Genomic DNA, 23693 nt, shown 5'->3' with positions numbered 1-23693 from the left:
AACTCACAGAAGGAGAAGGAGGATGTCCGATGAGACAGGCACTCAAGTGAAAGTCCAGATGGTTAACAAGTGTAAGACTCTTATCAATTTAAGGAGGCAATATAAGAAAAGGAAATCCCCACAAAGAAGGGATCGGAGAATTTAGAGGGAAAAAAGAGAGAGAGAGAGATTAGAGAATTCTGTAGTCTTTAATCAGAGCAAGAGGTGCACTCATACGTCTCCTCGGACTGGTATCCTGTGGACATAAATGACATATTCTCACGTTCAGACCGTTGCATGGCATTCAACTAATTAACGTTCACTTCGTCCAGCCCTAATTCTGTAACCCGCTCTCTACAAATTCATTGGCTAGGGTCATTTGGGCCAGAACCACTTACTTGCTAGACCTGGGCCCCAAAAACCGCCCCTACAATATATAATTATGATAATTATTAATTAATATATATTTATTGTGATTTTATTTGTATATTGAACTATCTATTCTATCATTTAATTGAGGGTTTAAATATTGAATAGAAGAGTAATGTTACAGGTACAAACTATTTTACAAAATTTTTACAAAATGTTGATGTGGCCAACCTTTTATTGGTTTTCATTTAGGTCTACCATTAATATCACTTTTTCATTTACCAATAATCACTCACCACATCAGCAGTTTGTAAAATAGTTTGTATCTCTAGCATTATTCTTAAATAGAATTTAAGTCCAATTTATATATATATATATATATATATATGTATATTAAAACATTCATGTGTAAAATTGTGAGAACATAAAGTTTAGTGACAAAATATTATGAAATCAACCGAAAGTTAAATTTCTTCAGCTTTGCTAACTATAGGCTTTGCTATGTGTTGTGTTAACTTATTCTACGAACTAACATGTGTCCATATCTAAGATGATTTGATTTGAACACATGATTCCACATTGCACAAATTAAATGTCAATTTCTCTAATTATCTACCCATAATTATCCACATTTATTTGACTATTACAATTTGAGATACATCTTATCTTACCTTTTACTTATTTATTTTTAGGATTTTCCTCTTCACGTCCAAATTATTTAATACATTTATAGGAATTATAGCATAGATTTTTTTTTTTTTTTTTCGTTATTAAAAACCCAACATATTCCCTAACAAACTGACACACCATACATATCCACCATAAAATTAACATCAATTTCATTCTAAACAAGGGTAAGAGGGAAACGGAGGATGGTGGAGGATTCTTTTGCATTCTCCCCTGAGATAGGTATGGAACAGGTTTCCTATGCCCTACCCCACCCCACTTCCGCTTTAGGGTGGGTTTCTTCCCTGCCTTGTTCTAGTGAGTACCCACAAGTACCCTACCCCCACTTCACGCTCAATTTTGTTTATGCATAATTTATTCAAATTTGATTATATCATTTATTAAATTAAAACTCATAAAACATCTAAAAACAAGTTCTTATATTACAAAACATTTTCAAAGCATAACAATACAACAATTCAAGTATTAAAAAACACAAAATTAATTCAAGCATAACAATACAACATTTAAAAAATATAAACAATTTATTTCTTGAGACATATAAATATAAATTTCTTAAAAAAAACAAAACACCAAAAAAATCATAAATTCAAAATTTGAAAGCTAAAGCACATATATTTCATATTTAATAATAATAATAATAATAGTTTTTAATTTTTTAATATAAACAGGGCGAATGCGGGCGAAAAGTTAGCATCAGTTAAAACACATGTTTGGTACGTGAATTCAAATATATGTTTTCAGTTTTTAAACAACATTACACGTATTTCCACACGTTTTTTCACCCATATATATTTCAAAAAAACTGAAAATTGTTATTTAAACACACATATCAAACGGGATTGCGTAATTTTATTGCAACATGAATTGAAATTTGAGAATACTTAGTCACATGGCAGCAGGGGCGGAATTGTGTTGAAGGTTGGCCCCCCCAAAATTTTGAATTTTTTAAAATTATATATATAATTATTTTAATATTTTCAAAATTTAGTCTATAAAAAAAAAGAGTTGGCCCTCCCAAATATTTGAATTAGTCCAATAATACTCTTAAAAAAAATAATTGGTCTGATAGTTATAGAGATATAATTTTATTTTTTGTAATTTTATTTTTTATTGTAAAATGTACTCTTACATCTGTTAAATATTTGATAAAGTTTGGCATCAAACATGTTTGAATTTATCTTTTTTAACCCATTATGTGGCGATTAACAAGTCATCGACTCATTAAAAAAATCTTGTCACTAAAACTACACATGAAATGTGTCTTTAGTTGACACATAATAAGTTAGAGTAAGATAACTTTAAATATGTTTGGAGCCTAACTTATTTTAATGTCTTTAGTTGCAAGTTTTTGAAATTTTCATCAGTTTAATTGATAGATTTTTTACTTTAGTATAAAATTTGATAATTTGTATTTAAAATGAAACTTTTTAAGAATTTGTTTCTCAAAAAAAAAAAAAAAAAACTTGTGGGGCCAGAAAATTCATGGCCCAGGCCCGCTCTATATCAGGGCCCAGGGCCTGATCTGAGGAGACCTATTGTTAAAGATGAGTTTAATGCAGGGATAAGATAAGTGAAAAGACTGTCAATACTGTAGTAGAGAACTCTGTACCTGACAGGCCCCTATTCTTGACCATGCTATTCAACATTTACGTCTACTCCCAACCACTGGAGGTATGGGCTGATAGGACAAGTCCTCTTCCCAGAAGGTAAAGTTTACACGTGGACCCTAAAGAGAGGAAGGAATACGAGTATAAAAGAAAACGAAAGCCAAGAGAAGAGGGGACGGAAAAAGAGGAGAAGAATGGGAAGAACTTAATGCTCCTCGGACTTAGTTCGAGGAGTCCAACCCTTCAGGCTACATCATTGTATGGCTTTGATGTTCAGGCCGAACTCCCTTCTACATGAGCCCCCCTAAAATCAGGACCGGACCGTTGCCCAGCGATCAAAGGCAAGCCTTTTAAGCCCATTCTCTACAAATCATATTGTAAGGGATCTTTTATGTACGAGCCCAACGTCATTCTTGGGCCATTAAATAATCGTGTCCTTACAAAACTTTTTAAGAATTTCACTATGAAAATAGAAAAAATGAATTTTATTTTATAAAGATCGTTATCAAACATAACTTTGATTAAAAATACTAAGTTTTTTTTTTTTTTTTTTTGGTTGAGTGAGTGTATATATATAACTTATCAAATAAAAAAGTGTGTATATATATGTGTGTATATATAATAAAAAAACGTGTGTGTATATATATATATATATATATATATATGTATATAAGGGTTGTCTTGATAAATATATTAGTGTCGCAACTTGGCTCCCCCAAACAAAAATTCCTAGCTTCGCCCTACATGGCAGTGAACGAATGTAACTCCTGTTCTTTAGAGTAAACAAATTTCTTTGTGATATTTTACACCTACTTGTTTAATTGATCTTCTAAAAAAAACTTAGTCTAATTGAGAAATTATTCATTCACAATTTAAAAAGCCTTTTCAGCTTCAACGTGTTTCTCCTCAACAACGAGCTCTACCTTTCCATCCAATTTTCAGACTAGTCTCCTTGAGATAACATGGACTCACCTGGGCTTCAAGCAAGCGCAGGGACTTGGTCTAATCCGAGATAACATTGACTTACCTGGGCTTGAAGCACAGTGCAAGGGCTTGGTCTAATACATGTTTGACGAGGTAATTGCATATTCTTAGTATTCTATCCTTTTTTTTTTTTTTTTTTTTTATTGGGTATGGCTAAATCTTACTTTGTTTTTTTTATAATAATAATAATTTTTGATTTTTGATTTTTTTAAATAGCTATTATGAGATTTGCATCACTCCGTAATAATGTCTTTTATTATTAGGTCTAAACAATAGGCATCAATTGATTTTTAGTGTAAAAATAATTTAAGCCTATATTCATTTATTCAATGGCGAGAGACATCACAAGGTTCTTTTTTTTTTTTTTTTTTTTTAATACAAGATCGAAATTCTACTCTATCCTAATCTTAGTGTATATGTGTGTGAAGTTCCCTCTTAGAGATTTGAACGTCAGCCCTTACCCTCTACATCCCACAAGTATTTATACTTGTGGAGTAACCATTGCACCAAAGGTGTGCGGTGATAAGAGACATCACAGGTTAAACTTATTGAAACCCACTTTTTCGTTTTGATTGATTGTTGAGTCGACAATTTTTGTTCTTAAAACATGTAGCATACTACTTTTATTAGGTTTAAATTTTAATTTTAGGAAAATTGTATTTTCTCACCTTTAATTATGGTGCAATTTGTAACATCCAAGTTTCAAATCAAATTTTGATTCTCAAAAAAAAAAAAAAAAAAAAAAAATATATATATATATATATATATATATCAAATCAAATTTTAACGAAAACATTCAAATTTTTGTTATACATAGGGGTGTTCACCAAACCGCATAAACCGCACCAAAACCGCCAGCAAAATGGCATAACCATACTGCACCGTAAGTAATAGTGCACCGCACCGCACCGCACCACACCGCATGGTGCAATGCAATTTGTGGTTTTATAATACGAAAACCGCACAAACCGCACCGCACCCTCTCTATATATTAATATATTTATTTATTTTTAATATTAAATATATTATTAATAGTTTAATAACCCTAGTTTTCAAAAAAAAAAAAGTTTAATAACCCTAGCAAGTGTTAACTAGAAAAGCCAACCCAAAATAAAGAAAAACTAGCTCAATAATTTAAAACTTAGCCCAAAAAAAAGGGAAAAATTAGTTTTGGGCCGAGTAGGAAAAACCCAAAATTTGAAAAATATACCAACTTCAAATCGCATCTTATATATTGTATCACACATGTGACCGCAAAAATGAGGTGCGGTGTGGTTATGGTTTTGGCTAAACTCTAAACCGCATCACACCGCATATGTGACCACAAAAACAAAGTACGGTGCAATTATAGTTTTAGATAAACCACACCGCAAAGTGCGGTACTAAAAATGACCCAAAACCATACTGCACCGCTCCGTGAACACCCCTAGTTATACATGTTTCTTTTTGAAATTTTTTACTCTTTAAAGAATTAGACTTGACGAAAACCTAATAGTAGAGAGTAAAGGCTTAAAGTACGTAATTATTGCTATAGTCAAGAGTGAACATTGATCGGTAATTAGCTTTTTCTATGAAGAGAATATGAAGTGTTATTAACTCTTGACAATAATATTTATTATTTTAAAGCAACAAAAAAAATAGTTATGAAAGAAAAATGACAAAATGACTTCCTTTTCTTTAGTGTGTTTTCTTCTTGAACTTGGTCTTTTGGTGTAGTAATTTGGGGAAGATGGTTGCAAAAAATATTAGTCAAGCTATTAGAGCAGTTGTCTCAAACAAATTATTTGCAAGGTATGTTGGACTAATTTTTTTGCTCATATTCAAGTAGGGCTATAAATGAATCAAACTGTTTATGAACAAATTGAGCTCGTCTCAAGAAAAAAGCTTGTTTATGTTCGCTTGTTTAGTAAACAAGCCAAGCTCAAACCGAACCTTAGGCTCGATTATTAAACAAGCCAAATTCAAACATAATAATGTGTTCATGAACAAGCACATAAACATTAGAGCCCAAATTAACTATAGTACTATATATCTATATTTAAGCTTTGCAAGATGCAAACAGTCCCAAAATTGTCACGGAAATGTTGACTACATTCTGTAATGACGCGGAAAGGAGCATAATGGAATTGAACAAATATTTGTAATCCTTCAGCTTTAGATGCTATGTTATGCTGTTTCCATTTAAATCTTTCATTTTGTGTAGGTTTTGTATTATGAGTTTATGATCTAATTGCACTATTGCAGGGTTCAACAATATGTGGATTTTAGCCAGCTAAATGGTTTTGTATACCACCTGAAAGGAAGTAGCTCTAGGTAAAATGCAGGTTCATTTCCTTATTAATTGTAGATAATAGCCTTTTGCATAATCTGCTCATGTAATTCTTGTAGCAACTTTTTTCATGAGGTCCACCCCAAGAATGTTAGATTAGGTAATAGGCTTCATTCCATTTGAAATTAGATCAGACATTATATGCTATAGTAACTTATTTCCTTTCAAAGTTTGATTCTAGACTTCTAGTCATGTGTACTAAATTACTAACAAATTAACATCTACACTAAGAAATGCACACATGCATCCTAAAATTTCTAACGCATACATACTAAATGTACATATCAGATACAGAAATGTTGAAAACATTTTTATATGTAATGTGTCCTTAATATATATATATCCGAGAAAAAAATATATGATTTTCTCTTATGTAAAAAACTCAACTTGATTTTTAGATATATATATATATATATATATATGCTTTTAACAATTTTTATAATAGTTATTTATTTTGAAAGATTTAAATAAACATAAAATTAATAATTAATTGTCTATGTATATAGAATTTTCTTGATGTTGTATCTCATTTAATGTCTGTATCAATGTTTCTTAGATGATAATAATATGTTTTTGATGTGCTTTCAATGTAATTTCTATTACAGGTGCTTGCAGGCCTTAGATAGAACCACACACCAATTTTGGGTGTCATTTCTATGTCGAGTTCTAGCCAAGGCTGTTTTTTATTATGTAACTTAGATAGAGGAAAATTCTAATATGATTGAGTCTTTTTTGGCTCAAGATGTATTGTTTTTATCTTCTTCTTAACGAAAGTTACGAATTTCTTATGAAAAAAAAAAAAAAAATTTATTATTTCCTTGTTGGCCTTTGGCATGCAGGTGGAAGAAAAAAAAACCTTTGTAATTGTGACCCATGAGCAATAAATATAGATGGCAAGTATACTTTTTTTATTATTATAGAGTTTTAACTTATGTTGTTCGCTTCTGAGTATTGGACTCTTTATCATTAAGTTAAGACATCAATTGGTTTTTGGTATAAGCAAGGATCGAACTACAGATCTCTTATTCAACTATTAAGGACTGACAAATATAATAATAAGTCAACACAAAGTTTTAGAACAAGGGTTACCATCATCTTTGATAATCAGTAATTTATTTCTTTTATTTTTCCCCTTTGTTTTATCTTCTTTTTGGTGAAAAAGTGTATGTTTCCTATATTCAATTTTTTTTTTTTTTTTCACAGCAAGTGTTCAAGAATGACGAAATGGATGATTCTTTCTCTTTTATTTATCAGTAAATTTCGAGACAAAACTTTTTGTATTTTTTTTTTCACAGCTGTTGTATTGGTTAATGTGAATATGGTGTTACTTAAAAAGACTGGTAGCCAAATTTGCTTATTATCATCATTGTCACCCTGTTATTATAATTACTTGATATCTTCGCAGTACACAATACACAAGCAGAACCTAACTAGTACGATCAGGAACAAATAAACAGGATCAAGATGATTCAGGAGGAGAAGTAGAGCAAGATCTTTGGCTATAAAGCACATTTTTATTATTATTTGGGCAGCAATTTTAGGTAAGGGAGTTTAATTTTGACATTGTCAAAACATTAACAGCATTTCCATTTCCATTAATGGCCATAATCTTCCTTAATCAGAATCTTCATTCGCCTTTCCTATCTGCAAACAAGCAATGCGCAAACCATACCGTCAGGCAATTACAAGAGATGACATTTAAGCAAAAAAAAAGTCGGGTTTGAGGGTCAATGGGTTGTGCTTACATGTTCTATTCCTCGTAAAAAGTTGGATTTTCTTTAAGTATTTAATTACTTTTTAAAATAAAGTACTACAACTCACATAATATACCTAGATTATATTGCAAATTTTCAAATTTATCAAAATTAATTCTTAATATACCAAAATAAATCAAACTAAAAAATGAAAATAAAGAATATAAAGTAAACTTATTTATATGCGTTAGGTAGGGTTGGGTTGGATTGGGTCAAACGGGTTAAAAAAATTATTAAACTAAAACCAACATAACCCATCATCCAAGACTCAAAATAAAATACCAACCCAACCAACAATTTAACACCAATCCGAGATATCAGAGCTGGGTCAGTTTGATTGGATTGATGGGATTGATGCACAATCCTTACAGATAACAAACAAATAATGCAAACAAAAAAGATAAGGTCCACGTGCGAATATGACTTGATTGCTAGGGCTTATGTTTAACTTTTTAAAGTTTTGCTTTTCTAAATACAACTATATTTTTATCTAATTTATATTTTGAACCCAATAAGCCAGTAAAAGCGTATATTTGATAAGTCATACATGAAATAATTATTGGGTGAAAGGAAATAGTTACCTGAACTCCGACAAGGTTTACCCCATGTTCTCTTAGAAATGATAAAAAGCGCTCAAGGCTGTCATCTCCGGGCTGGTAATGTCCACTATTTCTAGAGATGAGCTGACAATGTTAGAGCAATCGATAATTAGACGCCACAAAAAAAGCACAAATACATTATTTGAATTGAAATCGTGTACGTCTTCAACTCACGAGTGTGCAAAATGGTGTCTGTAACAAGTTTTACAGTACATTACAAACCAGATCAACAACATAATTGCTAGTGGCCAAGCCCAGCCCAACAACTTTTCCCGTGTAACAATCCCCTTATAAAACTGTACCTTAACAAATCCATGTTCTGCCTCTAGGCTTCCAGCAGCTATTGTAGCTCCTCCAGCCAAGAAGCTTGAATGATGGAACTTTCCTTTCTCTTTCTGCAAGGTATTAACAGTGTCTTAATTAGTTGTAAAAGACAATTATAGAAGCATGGAAATATGAAAAACTTGTCCCAAAAAAAAAAAAAAAAAATCCAAATAAGTTTCGGCTTGTTTAGTCTGTCTTACCTTACCGATATAGAGTCTCCCTGAGGGACTCATAACAAATATCCACTTTGTCTTGGGCCCTTCCGATCCTTCAATTGTATGAAGCTCATGTCTACTTTGATTGTGAACAATTTTCCCCTCAGCAACCACATATTCGTATTGGTTTCTCTCTATCTAATTAATTTCAAAAAATAACATATTCACCAGAAAAATAAAGGTCTTAATTTGCAATTTCATTTATAATGCAACAATATGCATAACAGTTAATACTCAATGTCAGTCCAATAAATGTTCTGAATTTGATTTATGGAAGCACATACCGGTCCAAGATACTTAACGCATTGTTTTTTAAGCATTTTTCTTGGGCATTCTGTGAGGTCAATCTCTTTACCAGCTCCATGATCCAACCTGCATTGTAAATGTAAACAAACTTCAAGCAACAAAAACTAACCTCAATCCTTACTAGAATAATTACTCCAAAACTTGATTGAGCATAACAATTGTCTATTACCTGTTAAATATGTCTGTTAAAATTATGGTTAAATATTTAAATTTATTATTGTCTATTAATTTTTTGGAATAAATAGTAATTTATGATAATATCAAGCGGATGATCCTTTTCTTTTCTTTTCTTTTCTTTTTGAGAAAAAGGACCATGTTGTTTATATTAAGAATTTGAAAAATCAGAAACAGGGAAATGTAAAACATCTGAAGGAACAGATTCTATTCAAAGTAACAAACGTAAAGAAAGTCTTAACTCTCCTGACTAATATTTCTCAAGCAGATCATCCAAATGTTAATATTTCTCAAGAAATTCATGAGGCCCATATTATTTGTCATATATATGAAGATCCTATGTGATTTGATTTAACTCCACTTTCCTAATAAAGCAAGTTGCAACCATTAATAATGTTGAACTACCATTCAATTCCTACCAGCTAAAGTTCAACAGTTCCACTTACCAAAAAAAAAAAAAGGATATACACAAACTGTCCTAAACATCATTTTTTTGTCTTCACGTATAATACATCAATGGTGGACTCGAATCAAATCACCAATCACTCTAGCTAGTAGGAATTGAAATTATTGAATGGTATTTAGACTTTTAAGTTTTAAAAACTCATTTTTTAAGTCCATTTTTCAGATCTAAAACCTAGACCAAGTATTAAGACTTTTATGATATTATGATTCAAATTTTTCGATGAAGAAAAGCTTCCAAATCCTTAGCCCACAATTTTTTTTTTTTTCAAAGTACTCTCAAAGTCGGCCCCGTTTAGTAGAAGAGTTTGAATAATATTGTTTGTATTTTTTTGAAATACGTATGGGTAAAAAAGTATGTGAAAATACGTATAATATTATTTAAAAATTGAAAATATGTGTTTAAAATGTTTTACCAAATGGACCCGCAATATCCAAAGTTCTAAAGTCAAACTTTCTTTTTCCTATATATATGTGGTGCTAAAAGTTCATTTTTTTTTTTAAGTCCTTTTTCATCTAAAACCTAGACCAAGTCCTTTCTATATATGTAGTGCTAAAAGTTCCTTTGAGCATAATTTTTGCTTACCAATAAAAAAATGGCTGACCAACATTTGATCTATACCACTGGTTGAAGTACAAACGTAAGCAACTCCCATAACGATGCCGTGGATCAATCTATGTGGTTCAAAATACAATGAAGAGTAAAGTTAAAGACATAAAATGATAATATAAAAAATAGGATACAGTTAAAATTAGCAAAAAAATCAAATTAACAAGATATATTATTAAGCAGAAAGGTTTTGGAGAAGAAGCTAGTACTGCTTCAATCCAATGCTGGAAAGCCAATATTTGTGCTTCGTCATCCTCTGAGAAACCTCTGCCTACCTGCTCAAAAAGTTAAATTTTCCGTGTTAGCAAAACTTAAATTAGATTTCTCATGACGATTATTTGTTATTTGTGGAAAGTTGATAAAAGTATAGTTGTAATTAAAAAAAAAAAATTGAAGTTTTAAAAAGTTGTTTATAACCAAATAAAATAACAATAAAATTAAAAAAAAAAAAAAAAAAAAAAAAAAACTATCTAAACACATTTTAAATCAGTTTGTGTTTGAAAATAAAATATGCGCATTTTAAATTAAGACATCTTGAAATCAATTATGAACTGTACTATATATGAGTTTTAAAATTTTCATCAACTGATCGTTTTTTACATAATTTTCTGATAATTTTATGACATCTCTACCCTATATAATAATTAAGAAAGACTGAAAAAGTCTACTTCAAATTCAAAGAAGGGTACTGTTTCAAAATATATCACTTCCTATACTTTAAATATAAATTCAAAGAAAGTGCTTCTTTATGAAAGCTTCCCTCCATGTAATGAGTTATTATTTGAATTATGAAAAGAAAAAAAGAGGAGTAAGATAAACTTCTAAAAAATGTTGTGGTTATGATTGAAAAAATGACTACGTAGACAAGACAAAAAAGGTTATGTTATCATTATAACGTTGTTTTGGAACAGGTTGATCTTGTTAAGTCTTAATGACATTGGTAGGCCCCCTTGGTTTTCTCTTTTTTCTTCTTTTTATTTTTTTATTTTTTTGGGCTTTTCATTGTTAAAAGGAAAAAAAAAAAAATTCGGTGAACTTGCAATATTTCCCCAACTTCAAAAGTGAACAATGAACGATACGAAACCTTGGCATGATGATCACTCTACAAGTACAAGTTCTTGTGGTGGAGGAAAAGACAAGAATGGTCAAGATTTAAGTTTTTAAGAGCATCTATATTGGTGGAGTCATAAATTTAGCAATATGACTCCACAAAAAGCTATTTTATCTATTTTACATTTTTACTTTACAAAACATCCAATATCAGTGGTTTTAAACTCTCTTCTGGAAACTTAAACTTCGGCTCTTACCCCCTACACTCCACAAGAATTTATACTTGTAAAGTGACCATCGCACCAAGGGTGTGCGGTAATCACATACATATACACTTAGTTTATGTTAAAGTAGAATTCTATATTAGATAAGGAAAAAAAAAAAAAAAAGTATGAACAATGACCTCCGTAACTATTGACAAAAAGTATTTTGCATCTGTAGAATTTCAAAACAAACTAAAAATTTATTTTTCTATTAGATACCTTTTTGGGAAAACACTTATGTTAAATTTGACACTCCTAACAATATAAAGTGTTTATTAGCAACAATTGAAGGAGGATATTACCAAATTTTAAACTTTAGAGAGATATTTAATTTGTACCATAATTGAAGGAAGAAAATGTAATCAAAACTTTCTACAAATAACCTTCCCCACTTCACATAGCTTTTTTTTTTTGGATCATCTCTGAGAACTCTGTTGGTTGACTCGTAGTGAACAAGTCCTTATAATATTCCACTACCACTTCCTCCACTTCACATAGCTAGATGGATTGAATTAGCTTATGACATGTTTAGCAACCCCTCTCATCTAAATATGTATTTTAACAATAGTATCTCTCATATTTAAGTTTCCTTAGTCTCCTTTAAAAAAATTTGTCTTCACAACAAATAAAGATCTAATAAAAACCAACTTATTTAATAGTATACCCTCTGCACGTTATATATATATATATATATATATATGAGAAAAAGGCTCTTATTTCTTATTCAATTAAAATATCATTCGTTTTAACCAAATGTACTTGTAAAGACAATTAGGGTTGCTCAAGCAACCAATCCACTCATCCAAATCGGGCCAATCCATTCTATTTTGGGCTATTTCAATCAATGGTTTGGTTAATATTGGATTACTTCTCATGATTATGGTCGAAGGAGGCCAAAAATCTATTGAGATACATCCATGGGAGGCCAGATCAAGCATCCATTCTCCCCTTCTTGCCATCCCTTCCTTGCCATTGACTATGATGTTTGGTCAACCTTTTCCCTTTCTCTCATTGTTTATTGAGTTGTCATTTTTAAGTTGATATCAAATCTCAACAATCACTCAAGAAAATCTATTAAATCCGAAAAGTAACCATGATTTGCTCTTTTGTACTTCTAAAGGTAGTATCTTACCGTTCACAATAGGCAAACCCATACGTGAATAAAGCTCACATGCTGTGAGGGAGTCACAAGATACAATGGTTATAAATTTTTTGTTCTTCAAATCCTATACAAAAAATTTTAAATCAAAATATAACCACAATATTCAACTGAGAACTTAGAGGTTATGTTAGGTCAACAACCTAATTGGTATCGGTTAGCGGTAGGTGTAGTTTTTTAACCTCATCGATGTTCTCGAATCGAGTGGAGGGTTGAGTGTCAACTCAAACCTGCCTGACTGCCTGCGACTTGATGGACCCATGAACACTTTACCCCACTTCTCAAAAAGGGAGGTGAGGGGAAAGACAATAAAAAAAATCCTAAGAAAATCAAATCCTAAAAATAACACAAGAAAATTCATTAAACCCCAAAAGTAAATATGACTTATTTTTCTTTTCAAGATAAAAACCGTCTTTTACCATTGATGAAAACCCATAAGTAGATGAGGAGTAAGTATTGTATGAGACTGTCTCATATAAGAATTTTTTATAAATAGAGCTCACATTCACTATTTTCTAGGATTGGCTTTGGGCAACGAAATCTTCCTCGAATCAAGGAGATACTATATACAAACAGTTATAATTTTCCATTCTTCAAATCCTAACCAAAAAAAAAAAAAAGTAAAATCAAAACAATAGGCACAATATTAAAAGAAAGATTTCCAAGAATTGATATTCAAACCATAGAAGCATTAAAGCCAATCCGAGTCCAGCGAGTATTGGAACTCCTCTCATTCAAGCACTCGAAGAAGAAAGTCGTACTGATGTTCAGTATAGCAAAGTCTATTGCATGTCCCCTTCATAATCAACACCATTTTTTCAGTCCAACATTCATGTAAAAAACCAGATAGCAAGATAAACAATAAGCAAAGATATTCCAAGAACGTATGATATCTATAGAGAGAGAGAGAGAGAGAAATACCAGAGCTCGGCTATAAGGGTGTCAGCTAACTTGCGCCGGTCACGAAAACTCCTATACATGTTCTGCAACTTCACAGCTGCGTGAGTTGCAGCCGGCAGAGAATCAATGGCCATTTTGTGTCGTTGAGAGTTGAGACTTTGACTTGAGAGTTGAGAGAGCTAAGTACTTTGGTTCAGTTGTGGCTTTAGCGGGAAATCTAACATGTCAATTTATAGTATGAGAAAACATAAGATAAATTTATTTATTCCTTAGTTTTCACGTGGTCCACTTCCAAAGCACATTCTCACTAGTATCCTTCGCGGCAAGACCCAGTGGATTGTGAGTGACCAAAGAGGAATTTTTAGCTTCAAATGGTAAAGAACAAAGAAATATTCAACTGCCTTTATCATTGATACATATATACTTAAGGAAAAAAAAATTAAAAAGGGCTAGAATCTGAATTTACAAAAGAAGAAAAATGTAGTCAGTGTCAGTCACATTAAAAAATTTGCAAAAGAAAAAAAAAATTAGACATCTCTAATGACATAAGATTTAAGGGTGAACAATTACAAAACTTGATCAGTTAGGAACAATGTATCCTGTTTTTTAATACTTTTAATTTGGTAAAATAAGTTTAGATCCAAACTAAATTTGTTTCATGGTTTCAATTTCTCTATTTGAGATAAGAATTAAGTTTTTGTATGCAATTTGATTATTGAATATAAATGTAAAGTCATTATCTTGAAATTATTCAATGTATTATGCTCTTATTTTATATAAAAGTGGATCTCATTTGCAGATTCCACATATGTGACACACACTTCATGTGAGAGAGCAAGATATAATATACTAGGAGTATAAAATAATATTTTGATAAATTTTTGAGTTTCAAAGCCTCCTAAGAAAAACTATTAAAATGAGAATGGGTGGACTTGCCCCTTCGAAGTCGTGTTTGTGAATAAGTGGAATTCCTCCTTCAAAGTCATCTTTGTGTTTTTGGTTATAGAAGCATATAGAGTTGACTAACGCTTAGTCTTGTCCAATGGTCCTTTGTGGCTTTTAGTCGTCGTCTCTATCCACACACACACACAGCATAACATAATAAAATACAACGTGTTAATCCCATAAAAAAAAAAAAAAAAATACAACGTGTTAAGTGAGGAAGGCCACTTGTAGATGAGAGCATCAAGAATTTAACAATGCTTCATTTCTAAATGAGAGCTCAGTTATATTGATTTTCTTAATAGCATTTTTTTCAGTTAGTTATTAAATTCATATTTTATGAACAATTAAAATCATTGTAACCCATCATAAGTGGATTTCTATTTTCAATCCTAACCCAACCTATACTATAATGAATTGGGTTAGGGTTTAATTAACAAGAGCGGGAACGGGAATGAATTGGGCTATTAAAGTGTTTGGTTTGGATGTTGCCACCACTTTTCTTTCCCTTCAGAAGCAACCACGACCCTGCAATGCCATTAGGAGTTGCGACTATCCTACAAATTCTGTACCCATGGTGATTTTGATTTTACAAACAACAACCAACCTTTAGTTCAAAAATTTTGAGGTCAGTTATAAACCTTCAACAAATTAATCAAGGTCAATCACTTTCATTTTTTTGTCACTCTATTCTATCCAAAATCATACTCTGTTGATTTTACAAAAAATAAGATAATTTCATCATCACCTTTTTGATGTTTTATTTGCTTGTGTTTGACATGTGCCATACACTCTAGGAAAGTCAAGATGTGACAAAATATACTTATACACAATCTAGGATGTCAAGATGTGACAAAATAGGCCAAGCGAGATAATTCACATGATGAGAGAGCACTAGAAGGAACACCTTCAACGTATGGCTAAGATAAAAGGGCACGTTTTCTCTTTCCATGGGCAGTGAACTCTTGAATATAGTAGTTGGATTCAACAGGAGATTATACAGCTTCTACGCCCTACAATTTGCCTCAAATTTTTGACCACCAATTGGAATTCCAATATAGTGGGTTAAACAGAGAATAAGTAGAGATTATGGAACATGATTAGACCTAAAAAGCATTATTCTCTAACCATTCAAAAGAGTTTTAGGTGACATAAAGAACAGATATGTACACTAAGCATTCGTTAGGCAGGATGCAAAATCTAAGTGATATATGAATTTAATCAGCAGAGGTCCCATCACCATTACTGATATCCGACTGGTGGTGAGATATAGATGCAGTAGGTGATGCAAGACCAGCCATTCGCCTGAAGGCTGATGGTGTGGGTGGAGTTCTTGGAGACAGGCTAACAAACTCCAAGGCATGTTGCCTCAGTTCTACAGGGTAGTCAGCGACACAACCAATTCTTGGTCCAGCTCCACTTGACCACTTACATGAGAGCTGATTGCCTAATTGGTATGATTTTGCTGCCTTCTTGGAATTGATTCGTTGCAATATTGCAGTCTTGGGAACCTCAGCTCTCGGGCTCTGAAGACCACCAGACAGTGTCCTTTCGTAAATGTTTTTGGTTTCAGTTTGAGAAGATTCAGTTGATTCTGGGGATGAGGGTTTCTCTTCTTCATCTGGAATTTCGAGTTCTTGAGTTTTTGATTTCGTCGAACCTTCAACTAAAGTCTCATTCCCATTGAGTTTGCCCTCATCATAGGCATCCATATCTTCATTGGCTTTGCATACCTGAAAAGAAGGTTGTGAAAGTTTTGTCAGGCAATTACAGAAGGCATTTTAACTTTGCAATAACCAGACCACAGACAAGTAAAGTGATCAGAAAAGATACACTCCGGTTCTAGTACAGTTGTAGCTCAATCCACACCTCTTGGTGTTTCCAAAAGAGACATTCAGGGTTTAAACCCTCCCTCCCCCATTGTAACAATCTAATTATCAAAGATAAAAAACCAATCCATTTGACTGCTCTGTAATCTGAAGTTTAAGTTTTTTGCATCGTTTTAGAAAATCTTCTTTCCTGGTATTAGGTTGATTTGATTTTTCTTATCCACCCCCCCCAAAAAAAAAAAAAAAAAAATCTTTTACACTATCCAAACTTTTCTTTGCCAAGTAAGCACCAAGCTTTTTTAGAATGACAATTATGAGTAATGTGGTCAGACAAATGAAAAATTACCTGAATTTCATCAAGGTTCAGCCCATTTTCCTTGAGAAGGGATAAAAAGCTGTCAAGGCTGTCATCTGTTGGTCGGTAATGTCCACTGTATGGAGATACGGACTGTAAATTAAAGCAAAAGATCAGATGCAAGATGAGCGCATCTTATCAGAGCCAGAACTTTGATTTGGCATTTTAACATGTAACTTTTGTGCGCATGTGTGCAGGAAAAGAAGAAGACTGCCACCTACTATATCCAACAATGCATCAGTGTACAGTTATTATGAATTACACTGTTTTCCAGGTATAAACAACAAATATGAGCACTTGGTTTAGAACTTCTGAATATCACAGCCACAGTTCAAATATAAAAATTAAGCATACTATCAATGACTAGAGCCATGTATAAGCTCCAAAAAAGGACACCTAGAGCAGTCTTCCAAACCTATCCCTATGTAGACAACTACAGCTCAGAATTTTGTTGTAAAAATCTGTACCCATTCCAGTGCTGACAACTTATGCCATGTATAAATCTGTAGGAAATTTACCTTAAGAATTCCTTGCTCTGCCACTAGCCTTCCAGCAGCTAACGTAGCTCCTCCAGCTAAGAAGCTAGAATGATGGAATACTCCTTTCTTTTTCTGTAGAGGATTAACAATGTATTAGTTTGTTCTGGAATATTATCAGAGCAATGGAAGTATATAACTTGTCAAAAAGAAATAAGTTCCCAGTTTTTTAAATCTCTTACCCGACCAACATACAGTTTCTTGGTGGTGCTCATGACGAATATCCACTTGGCTGATTGTGAATCTTGGGTAGTATCAAGGAGATCTCCAGTTTGCTTGTGAATTATTTTCCTTTCAACAATGATGTATTCATAATGTTCCCTCTCTTGCTAATTTCAGCAAATAAAAGCCACCAGGAGAAAGGCAGAAAAATTATAAGGGGAAGGAAGGAGAAACAATTAAAAAAAAAAATGCTAGATCCTTAACAATTTCAGTTATTGTGCAGCAATTGCATTAAAATCACTTCTAATTTAATTCAATTCATGCAAACACATACAGGTCCAAGATACTTGATGCATTGTTGTCGCAGCTTTGATCTTGAGCATTCTTTGAGATCAAGCTCTTTGCCTTCTCCAGCATCCAACCTGCAGAGAGTTAAAATAACAAAAATTTCAGCAACCATTTGCCTTTACAACTAGTAAAAGACAGTTTTTTCCATATGAAGGCTGTATCAAGAAGTCAACAACAGGCAAAAAGTAATTACTGACCCACACATTTTGTAAGTTTTCTAACCCCCCCCCCCCCCCCTCCCCCAAATTTTCCATTATGTAACTCTATAAAAGCTCCATTTATCTATCATCTCTAGAACATTTTAAGGGAATATGTGACTTTCAGATCATATGAAACATGTATGGCATGGACATACTGTATGACCATAACCTTCTGATTGAATATAATCCTACTTGAGCAATAAACCAGAAACCAACATCAACAAAATGGATGAAGAACCTTTCATATGATAAATAAATGAGAGACACAAAACTCACAAGACTACCATCAAATAATTACATAGATTGTGATAACTGAAAAGCACCTTATCAATATCTAGCACAATCCAATATAAAAATAGAATATTTTCTGAGCAAAATAATCTTTTTTTAAGGTAGATAAAATATTCTTGACAAATCCACGCCATATGTTACAAAGGCATCAGAAACATTATATACCCAGAATGCATACTAGGACAAATTTGTCCATGTAAGACAACTCGCTTTGTAAAGCTTGACGAATTTGTTTCACCTCTAAGAATTATGCTCATTTTGATTCAAAGTATCAATATCATGAATCCCAATACCATAAAAGAATAACTTTTTGCAATGCCAACTTATTTTGGAGCAAAATTTTGCTTACCAGTAGAAAAATGGCTGACCAGCATCGGCTTTGCACCACTCTTCATAGTAATAATGCAAGCTATGCCCATATCGATGCCTCGGATCAATCTACAATTTCAAGTAATAACATTAACATTAGTGAATACAAATTATAAAACAAAAACAAAACTCTAATTATCAGATAAATTGCAAAGGCTTTAGAGAGAAGAAAGTAAATAGTACTTACAGCTTCAATCCAATGCTGAAAAGCCAATTTCTGTGCTCTGGCATCTTTGGACAAACCCTTGCCAACCTGCCCAATAAAAGTCCAAATTTTAATTAAATTGAACTCACTTCATTCACACCCAAATCGTCTTTTTCCCAAATTACTATCAAGCACATGCCAACTATTCCCTACAGTAACTACAAAACTTATTATTTTCTGATCCAATAAGAAAACTTTTATAAAAAAAAATTAAACCTTTATTCAAAAAAAAAAAAAAAAAAATTACCCTTGCAGCATTCAAACTAATCCGATTCCACTTGGAAGCCAAACTTTCTGGCTTGGAGAAATTAAAGAAAGATATCGTATTGTGGCTCTGTCTAGCAAAGTCTATCACTTGCCACCTACACACACAGTCACACACAAAATCACACTCTAATAATAGTCTTATCCTTCAGTCAAATATTCAATTCAACAAGAAATATATATATATATATATATATATATAGCACAGAGATATGGTGCACCCACCAGAGCTCTTCAGCGACAACAGCGGAGTCCGCTAACCTACGCCTCGTACGGTAACTCCGGTACACTTTCTGCAACCTCACCGCCGCGTCCGACGCGGGACACGCGCTTTCCGGCGCGTGAGCCTCAGACTCCTTCTCCTTCTCCTCCTCCTCCACCACTGCGAGCGTGGACTCCACGTCAGACATCCTCTTCTTCTTCTTCTTCGTCAGTGACTCGTCGGTGGTGGAGGAGGGTGAGTCAAGCGGGTCGGAGCTCCGAAAGTCCGGGTGAATGAGACCCGAAGACGACGAAGATGGCACACCCATTTCGTCGAGAGAGTAAGGAAATGAAGAAGAAGAAGAAGAAGAAGAAGAAGAAGCTGGCTTTGACTGGAGCTCCAAGCTTTGAACTTGAACCTTCATTAATTTCAAAACTCAAAGACCGTGTCAAAATAATGAGCTATGAAGAGTCTCTGATTATATGCTGTAAACAAAGACCAAACAAGAACACAAAGAGAGAGACAAGCATTGAGTTTCGGAGTTTCGATATATATATATGGTTTCACCGGGAAACCTACCTGTCAATTTATATTTATGTTTTTCCTTTACTCTGTTTTTGGAAGTAGCGGTTTTGTTACGCGCTTTTTTGTAGAGCTAAGGCTACTCGCTGTTGCAGACAGAATCAACTTGTTGAGTCGAAACCCCGAGAAATTTGATTTTATTACGGCGATTTTTTAAAGCAATACAAAAATTCGTTGCCTATTTTTTTTATTTTACACAAATTGTTTTTTAAAATTATTTACATCAAATTATTTATTTTATGTTCTATTTTAATCAAATAATCATTTTTCATTCTTTATTTGTTATTATCTTCATAAAACAAAAAAAAGTAACCATTTTATTTTAAATTATTCACATCAAATTATCTATTTTATATTTTATTTTAATCAAATAATCATTTTTCATTTTTTATTTATTATTATCTTCATAAAGTGAAAAGGAAAGTAAGAGATAGAAATTTGATAAGATAAGAGGTGAGAGAAAAAAATGAAGATAATAATATATAAAGTTACAATAAACTATATATATTTACATAATTACTATTGTAATTTTACAAATTTACACATTTTAACTTAATTGATGTGGATAATTTTGAAATTTAATTGTAAAAGTCACATTTTTTTTCATTTACAAACGATAAATGCTTTCTAAAGTATAAAGGCGACATTTTTGTCGAGTTAAAAGAATGGAAACTGTTAAGAAGCTAGAAGGGAGACTTGAAAGAAGGCCAAATGAGAAAGACTTTGACCTTGTGCGTGCTTGACGTGGTACACTAGTGAGAGTTTAGTAAAACACTATTGGGGGGGGTCATTGCTTTGGGTTTTCCAAGGCATGAGCCATGCGGAAGTGTGAGAAACCATGAACTAATGGGCCATTAGTAATGGCCACGCGGAAGTGTGAGAAACCATGAACTAATGGCCAAGATTGAAATTTTTAATGAGAAAACTAGAAACAAATTAGTAGAAAAATGATTTAGTATTAAAAAGGTAATATTGGGTTTGATTACATTCAAGGAGGTTAAGATGTGGCCCTAGATTTTAGTTTAAGAACTACTTAAGTGCTTGCCCCATGTTTTAGCCTTTTAGGTACAATTTATATCTTTTGCTAGTTTGATTTTTAAACTTAATAAATCAATGAAAATAGATTCTTTTTCCCATGAATGAAGCTGAGGATTGCTGAGAGTTTTGTAATTGAATTTGTACTTTCTTATATATAAAGTGTTTGGAGATTTAGGACAGAAAAAATTCAAACTGCAATGTTAGCTGTATATTGTAATTATCTCTAAAAATAAAAAATTAAACTAAGGATTAGCATGATAATTTTTTTTTTTTCTTTATGGAGACTGGAGAGTTCATCACTTCATTGACAATATTGTTGTGTTGTTCAAGAGTTGTTCACATACCAATTATCATCTTGTTATTATATATGCTGGAGACCTACCTCCACAAGTTCAAATCCTATTTCACTACCATCACTCATTTTACATGGAGTCAAAAGTGTTGAAATAATCAAATAAGTACGATGATAAAAAATTATAATTATTCTGTTGACTCAATGTCACACAATTAGTTCACAGAAGAATGCTCCTTTACATTTTCTGTAACCAAACTTATAATTGAAAACTACTCAAGAATTCTGCTGATTAGCAGTAGAGATAATTGTATTAGATGATGCACTAGGGCACTCTTTTTTTTCCTTTTCTTTTTTTCTTCTTTTTTTTTTTTAGGGAGACTATAAATTTCATTCAGATAAGAAGTGTTTGTTCTAATCTAGGGCTCTCTTATGTTTACTATGTTTGATAATTGCCACTAAAAATTACGAAGGACGTACACTAAATATAATTTTTTTTATTTTAAAGATAACGTTTTTTTGTTTTTTTTTTTAAATACACTAATTTTCCTAGAGGAACATAATGCTTAGAATGTGTTCGGTTTAATATCTGTACATGCATGTGGTCACAAAAAGATTGTACAGTATGCATATATCATCAAAAGGAAAATATAAAATGATATTTTTCTTACCAATTAAAACAAATAGGAAAAAGGTAATTCGAGATTGAGTTAAAAAACTCTTTACATTATATTTTTTTAGTTTTTCATGTAAAGGGATCATCATTTAAATAAACCCATCTGATAAAGATTTATTTGTCACACCATGTTACCTTGTTAATGTTTAAACTTTAAACCTCAACATCCTTTTGAGCTTTGATAAGCTCATAACTTCAAATGGCTTCAAAAGGATTTATAAAGTAGGGATAAAATTATGCATGGCCCATGGTTTCAATAGTTGACTTCTTAGTCAATTTTTGGGGTTCACCTTCAAATTTTAAAATGAGATAAAATTAGTGTTCTGTATTCAACTATTCATCAACATACAGGGTATGAACTATGAACTATGAAGTACTTATCCGTATCAATTTATACGCATTGACCGAATCAAAAGCTAGCCACATCCACATGCACCGAAAAGGCAAAGACGCATATTAATAAATCACTCCCTTCAACCTCTTTCAATAGAATATTCTATGTATTTTCATTTTCATAAAAGGTTGTTTTTAAAATATAGGTTCTAATAATATTATTTAAATATTAAAAAATTATGTGTGAATAAAAAAATAGTATGAAAATATATATTATATTATTTAAATATGGAAAGCTGTCGTTTGAATTCTCCCACCAAATGCCCCCATGACCTTTTCAAAACTCAGTTACTTATGGTATAGATATACCTCTATCTAATTTTCATTTTAAATAAAATAAATCAATAATAAAAATAATTAATTATTCCTAACGTACGCATAGTACAACACTACAACGCACAGTTGGGTTCTCATGAGTGATGTAAAGGACAAATCAATTGCACTTTTTCTTTTTTGTGGAGAACAAAAATCTATGGAGTCAATTGTGGAGACTGCAAGGTAATATTTGGTTCTACAAAATAAATAGTGTTTTATTATTCTTTTTAAGAATATGAATATAGAAGAAAAAAAAAAACACATTTTTACATTTGAACTTATTTTAAAATTTGTTTTAAATACATAATTTAAATATAAAATACGCATTTTTTCGGTTTGGGTATTATTCTCTATTTTAAGAAAATTATATATTTTTTTAACTTACACGGGTCACTTCAATTACTGTACAGGTCTGATTTGATGGGATCTGTACAAGTCTGACTTGATGGAATTTAATAGTCGATGACTTGTTAGATCTAGTCATTTTGAATAAATTAATGAACATGTCACTTTACTCGTTTTTAGCAGAAAATATATATTCATTTTTTTTTTAAATCTAAATTTTAAGATATTAAAAATGAAAACTAAGCAATGGTGGGTCTTTAAAAACTGAAAATGAATATAAAAATCCCTTTTTTTTTTCAAACCAAACTCCGTCCAAGCTAATAATCTTCATTAATTTAAAAGGTAAAAAACAAACAAAAATAAAAAGGAATTCAAAGAATATTGTAATATGTATCCCTCCTTCTTCGAAATCCCAGACTTTGCAGTTCGGAGTTTATCAAAAAGACTGTACAAACGAAGTCAAAGTCATATAATCTGTGTTGAAATCAAAAGCAAAATTTGTTTGGTCATAGCTGGCACTTTGAGACCACTTTGTTTGTCAGATTCTTTAATTGTATCTTAAGCTGTTTTTTTCA

The 23693-nt window shown here is 32.0% G+C and overlaps 2 protein-coding genes across 2 annotated transcripts; both read right to left on the bottom strand.

The window, feature by feature from the left end:
- Nucleotides 1–9077: 9077 nt before the first annotated feature.
- On the bottom strand, nucleotides 9078–13908 carry LOC126690983 (IQ domain-containing protein IQM3-like). The gene is made up of 5 exons (XM_050386072.1): nucleotides 13796–13908; nucleotides 13556–13670; nucleotides 10612–10677; nucleotides 10415–10467; nucleotides 9078–9222 (listed from the first exon to the last, which is right to left on the bottom strand). The coding sequence occupies exons 1-5, from the start codon at nucleotides 13906–13908 to the stop codon at nucleotides 9078–9080; spliced, it is 492 nt and encodes a 163-aa protein (XP_050242029.1).
- A 1766-nt stretch (nucleotides 13909–15674) lies between these two features.
- LOC126692089 (IQ domain-containing protein IQM3-like) lies at nucleotides 15675–20035 on the bottom strand. Its single transcript, XM_050387563.1, has 9 exons — nucleotides 19501–20035; nucleotides 19259–19373; nucleotides 18994–19059; nucleotides 18787–18875; nucleotides 17933–18020; nucleotides 17619–17765; nucleotides 17419–17511; nucleotides 16892–16993; nucleotides 15675–16449 (listed from the first exon to the last, which is right to left on the bottom strand). The coding sequence occupies exons 1-9, from the start codon at nucleotides 19899–19901 to the stop codon at nucleotides 15934–15936; spliced, it is 1617 nt and encodes a 538-aa protein (XP_050243520.1). The 5' UTR covers nucleotides 19902–20035; the 3' UTR covers nucleotides 15675–15933.
- Between the last annotated feature and the right edge of the window lie 3658 nt (nucleotides 20036–23693).

Source organism: Quercus robur, chromosome 7 (genome assembly GCF_932294415.1).
Source record: "Quercus robur chromosome 7, dhQueRobu3.1, whole genome shotgun sequence".
In the NCBI taxonomy this organism is placed as follows: Eukaryota; Viridiplantae; Streptophyta; class Magnoliopsida; order Fagales; family Fagaceae; genus Quercus; species Quercus robur.
This window is presented reverse-complemented; position numbering and strand designations above follow the sequence as displayed.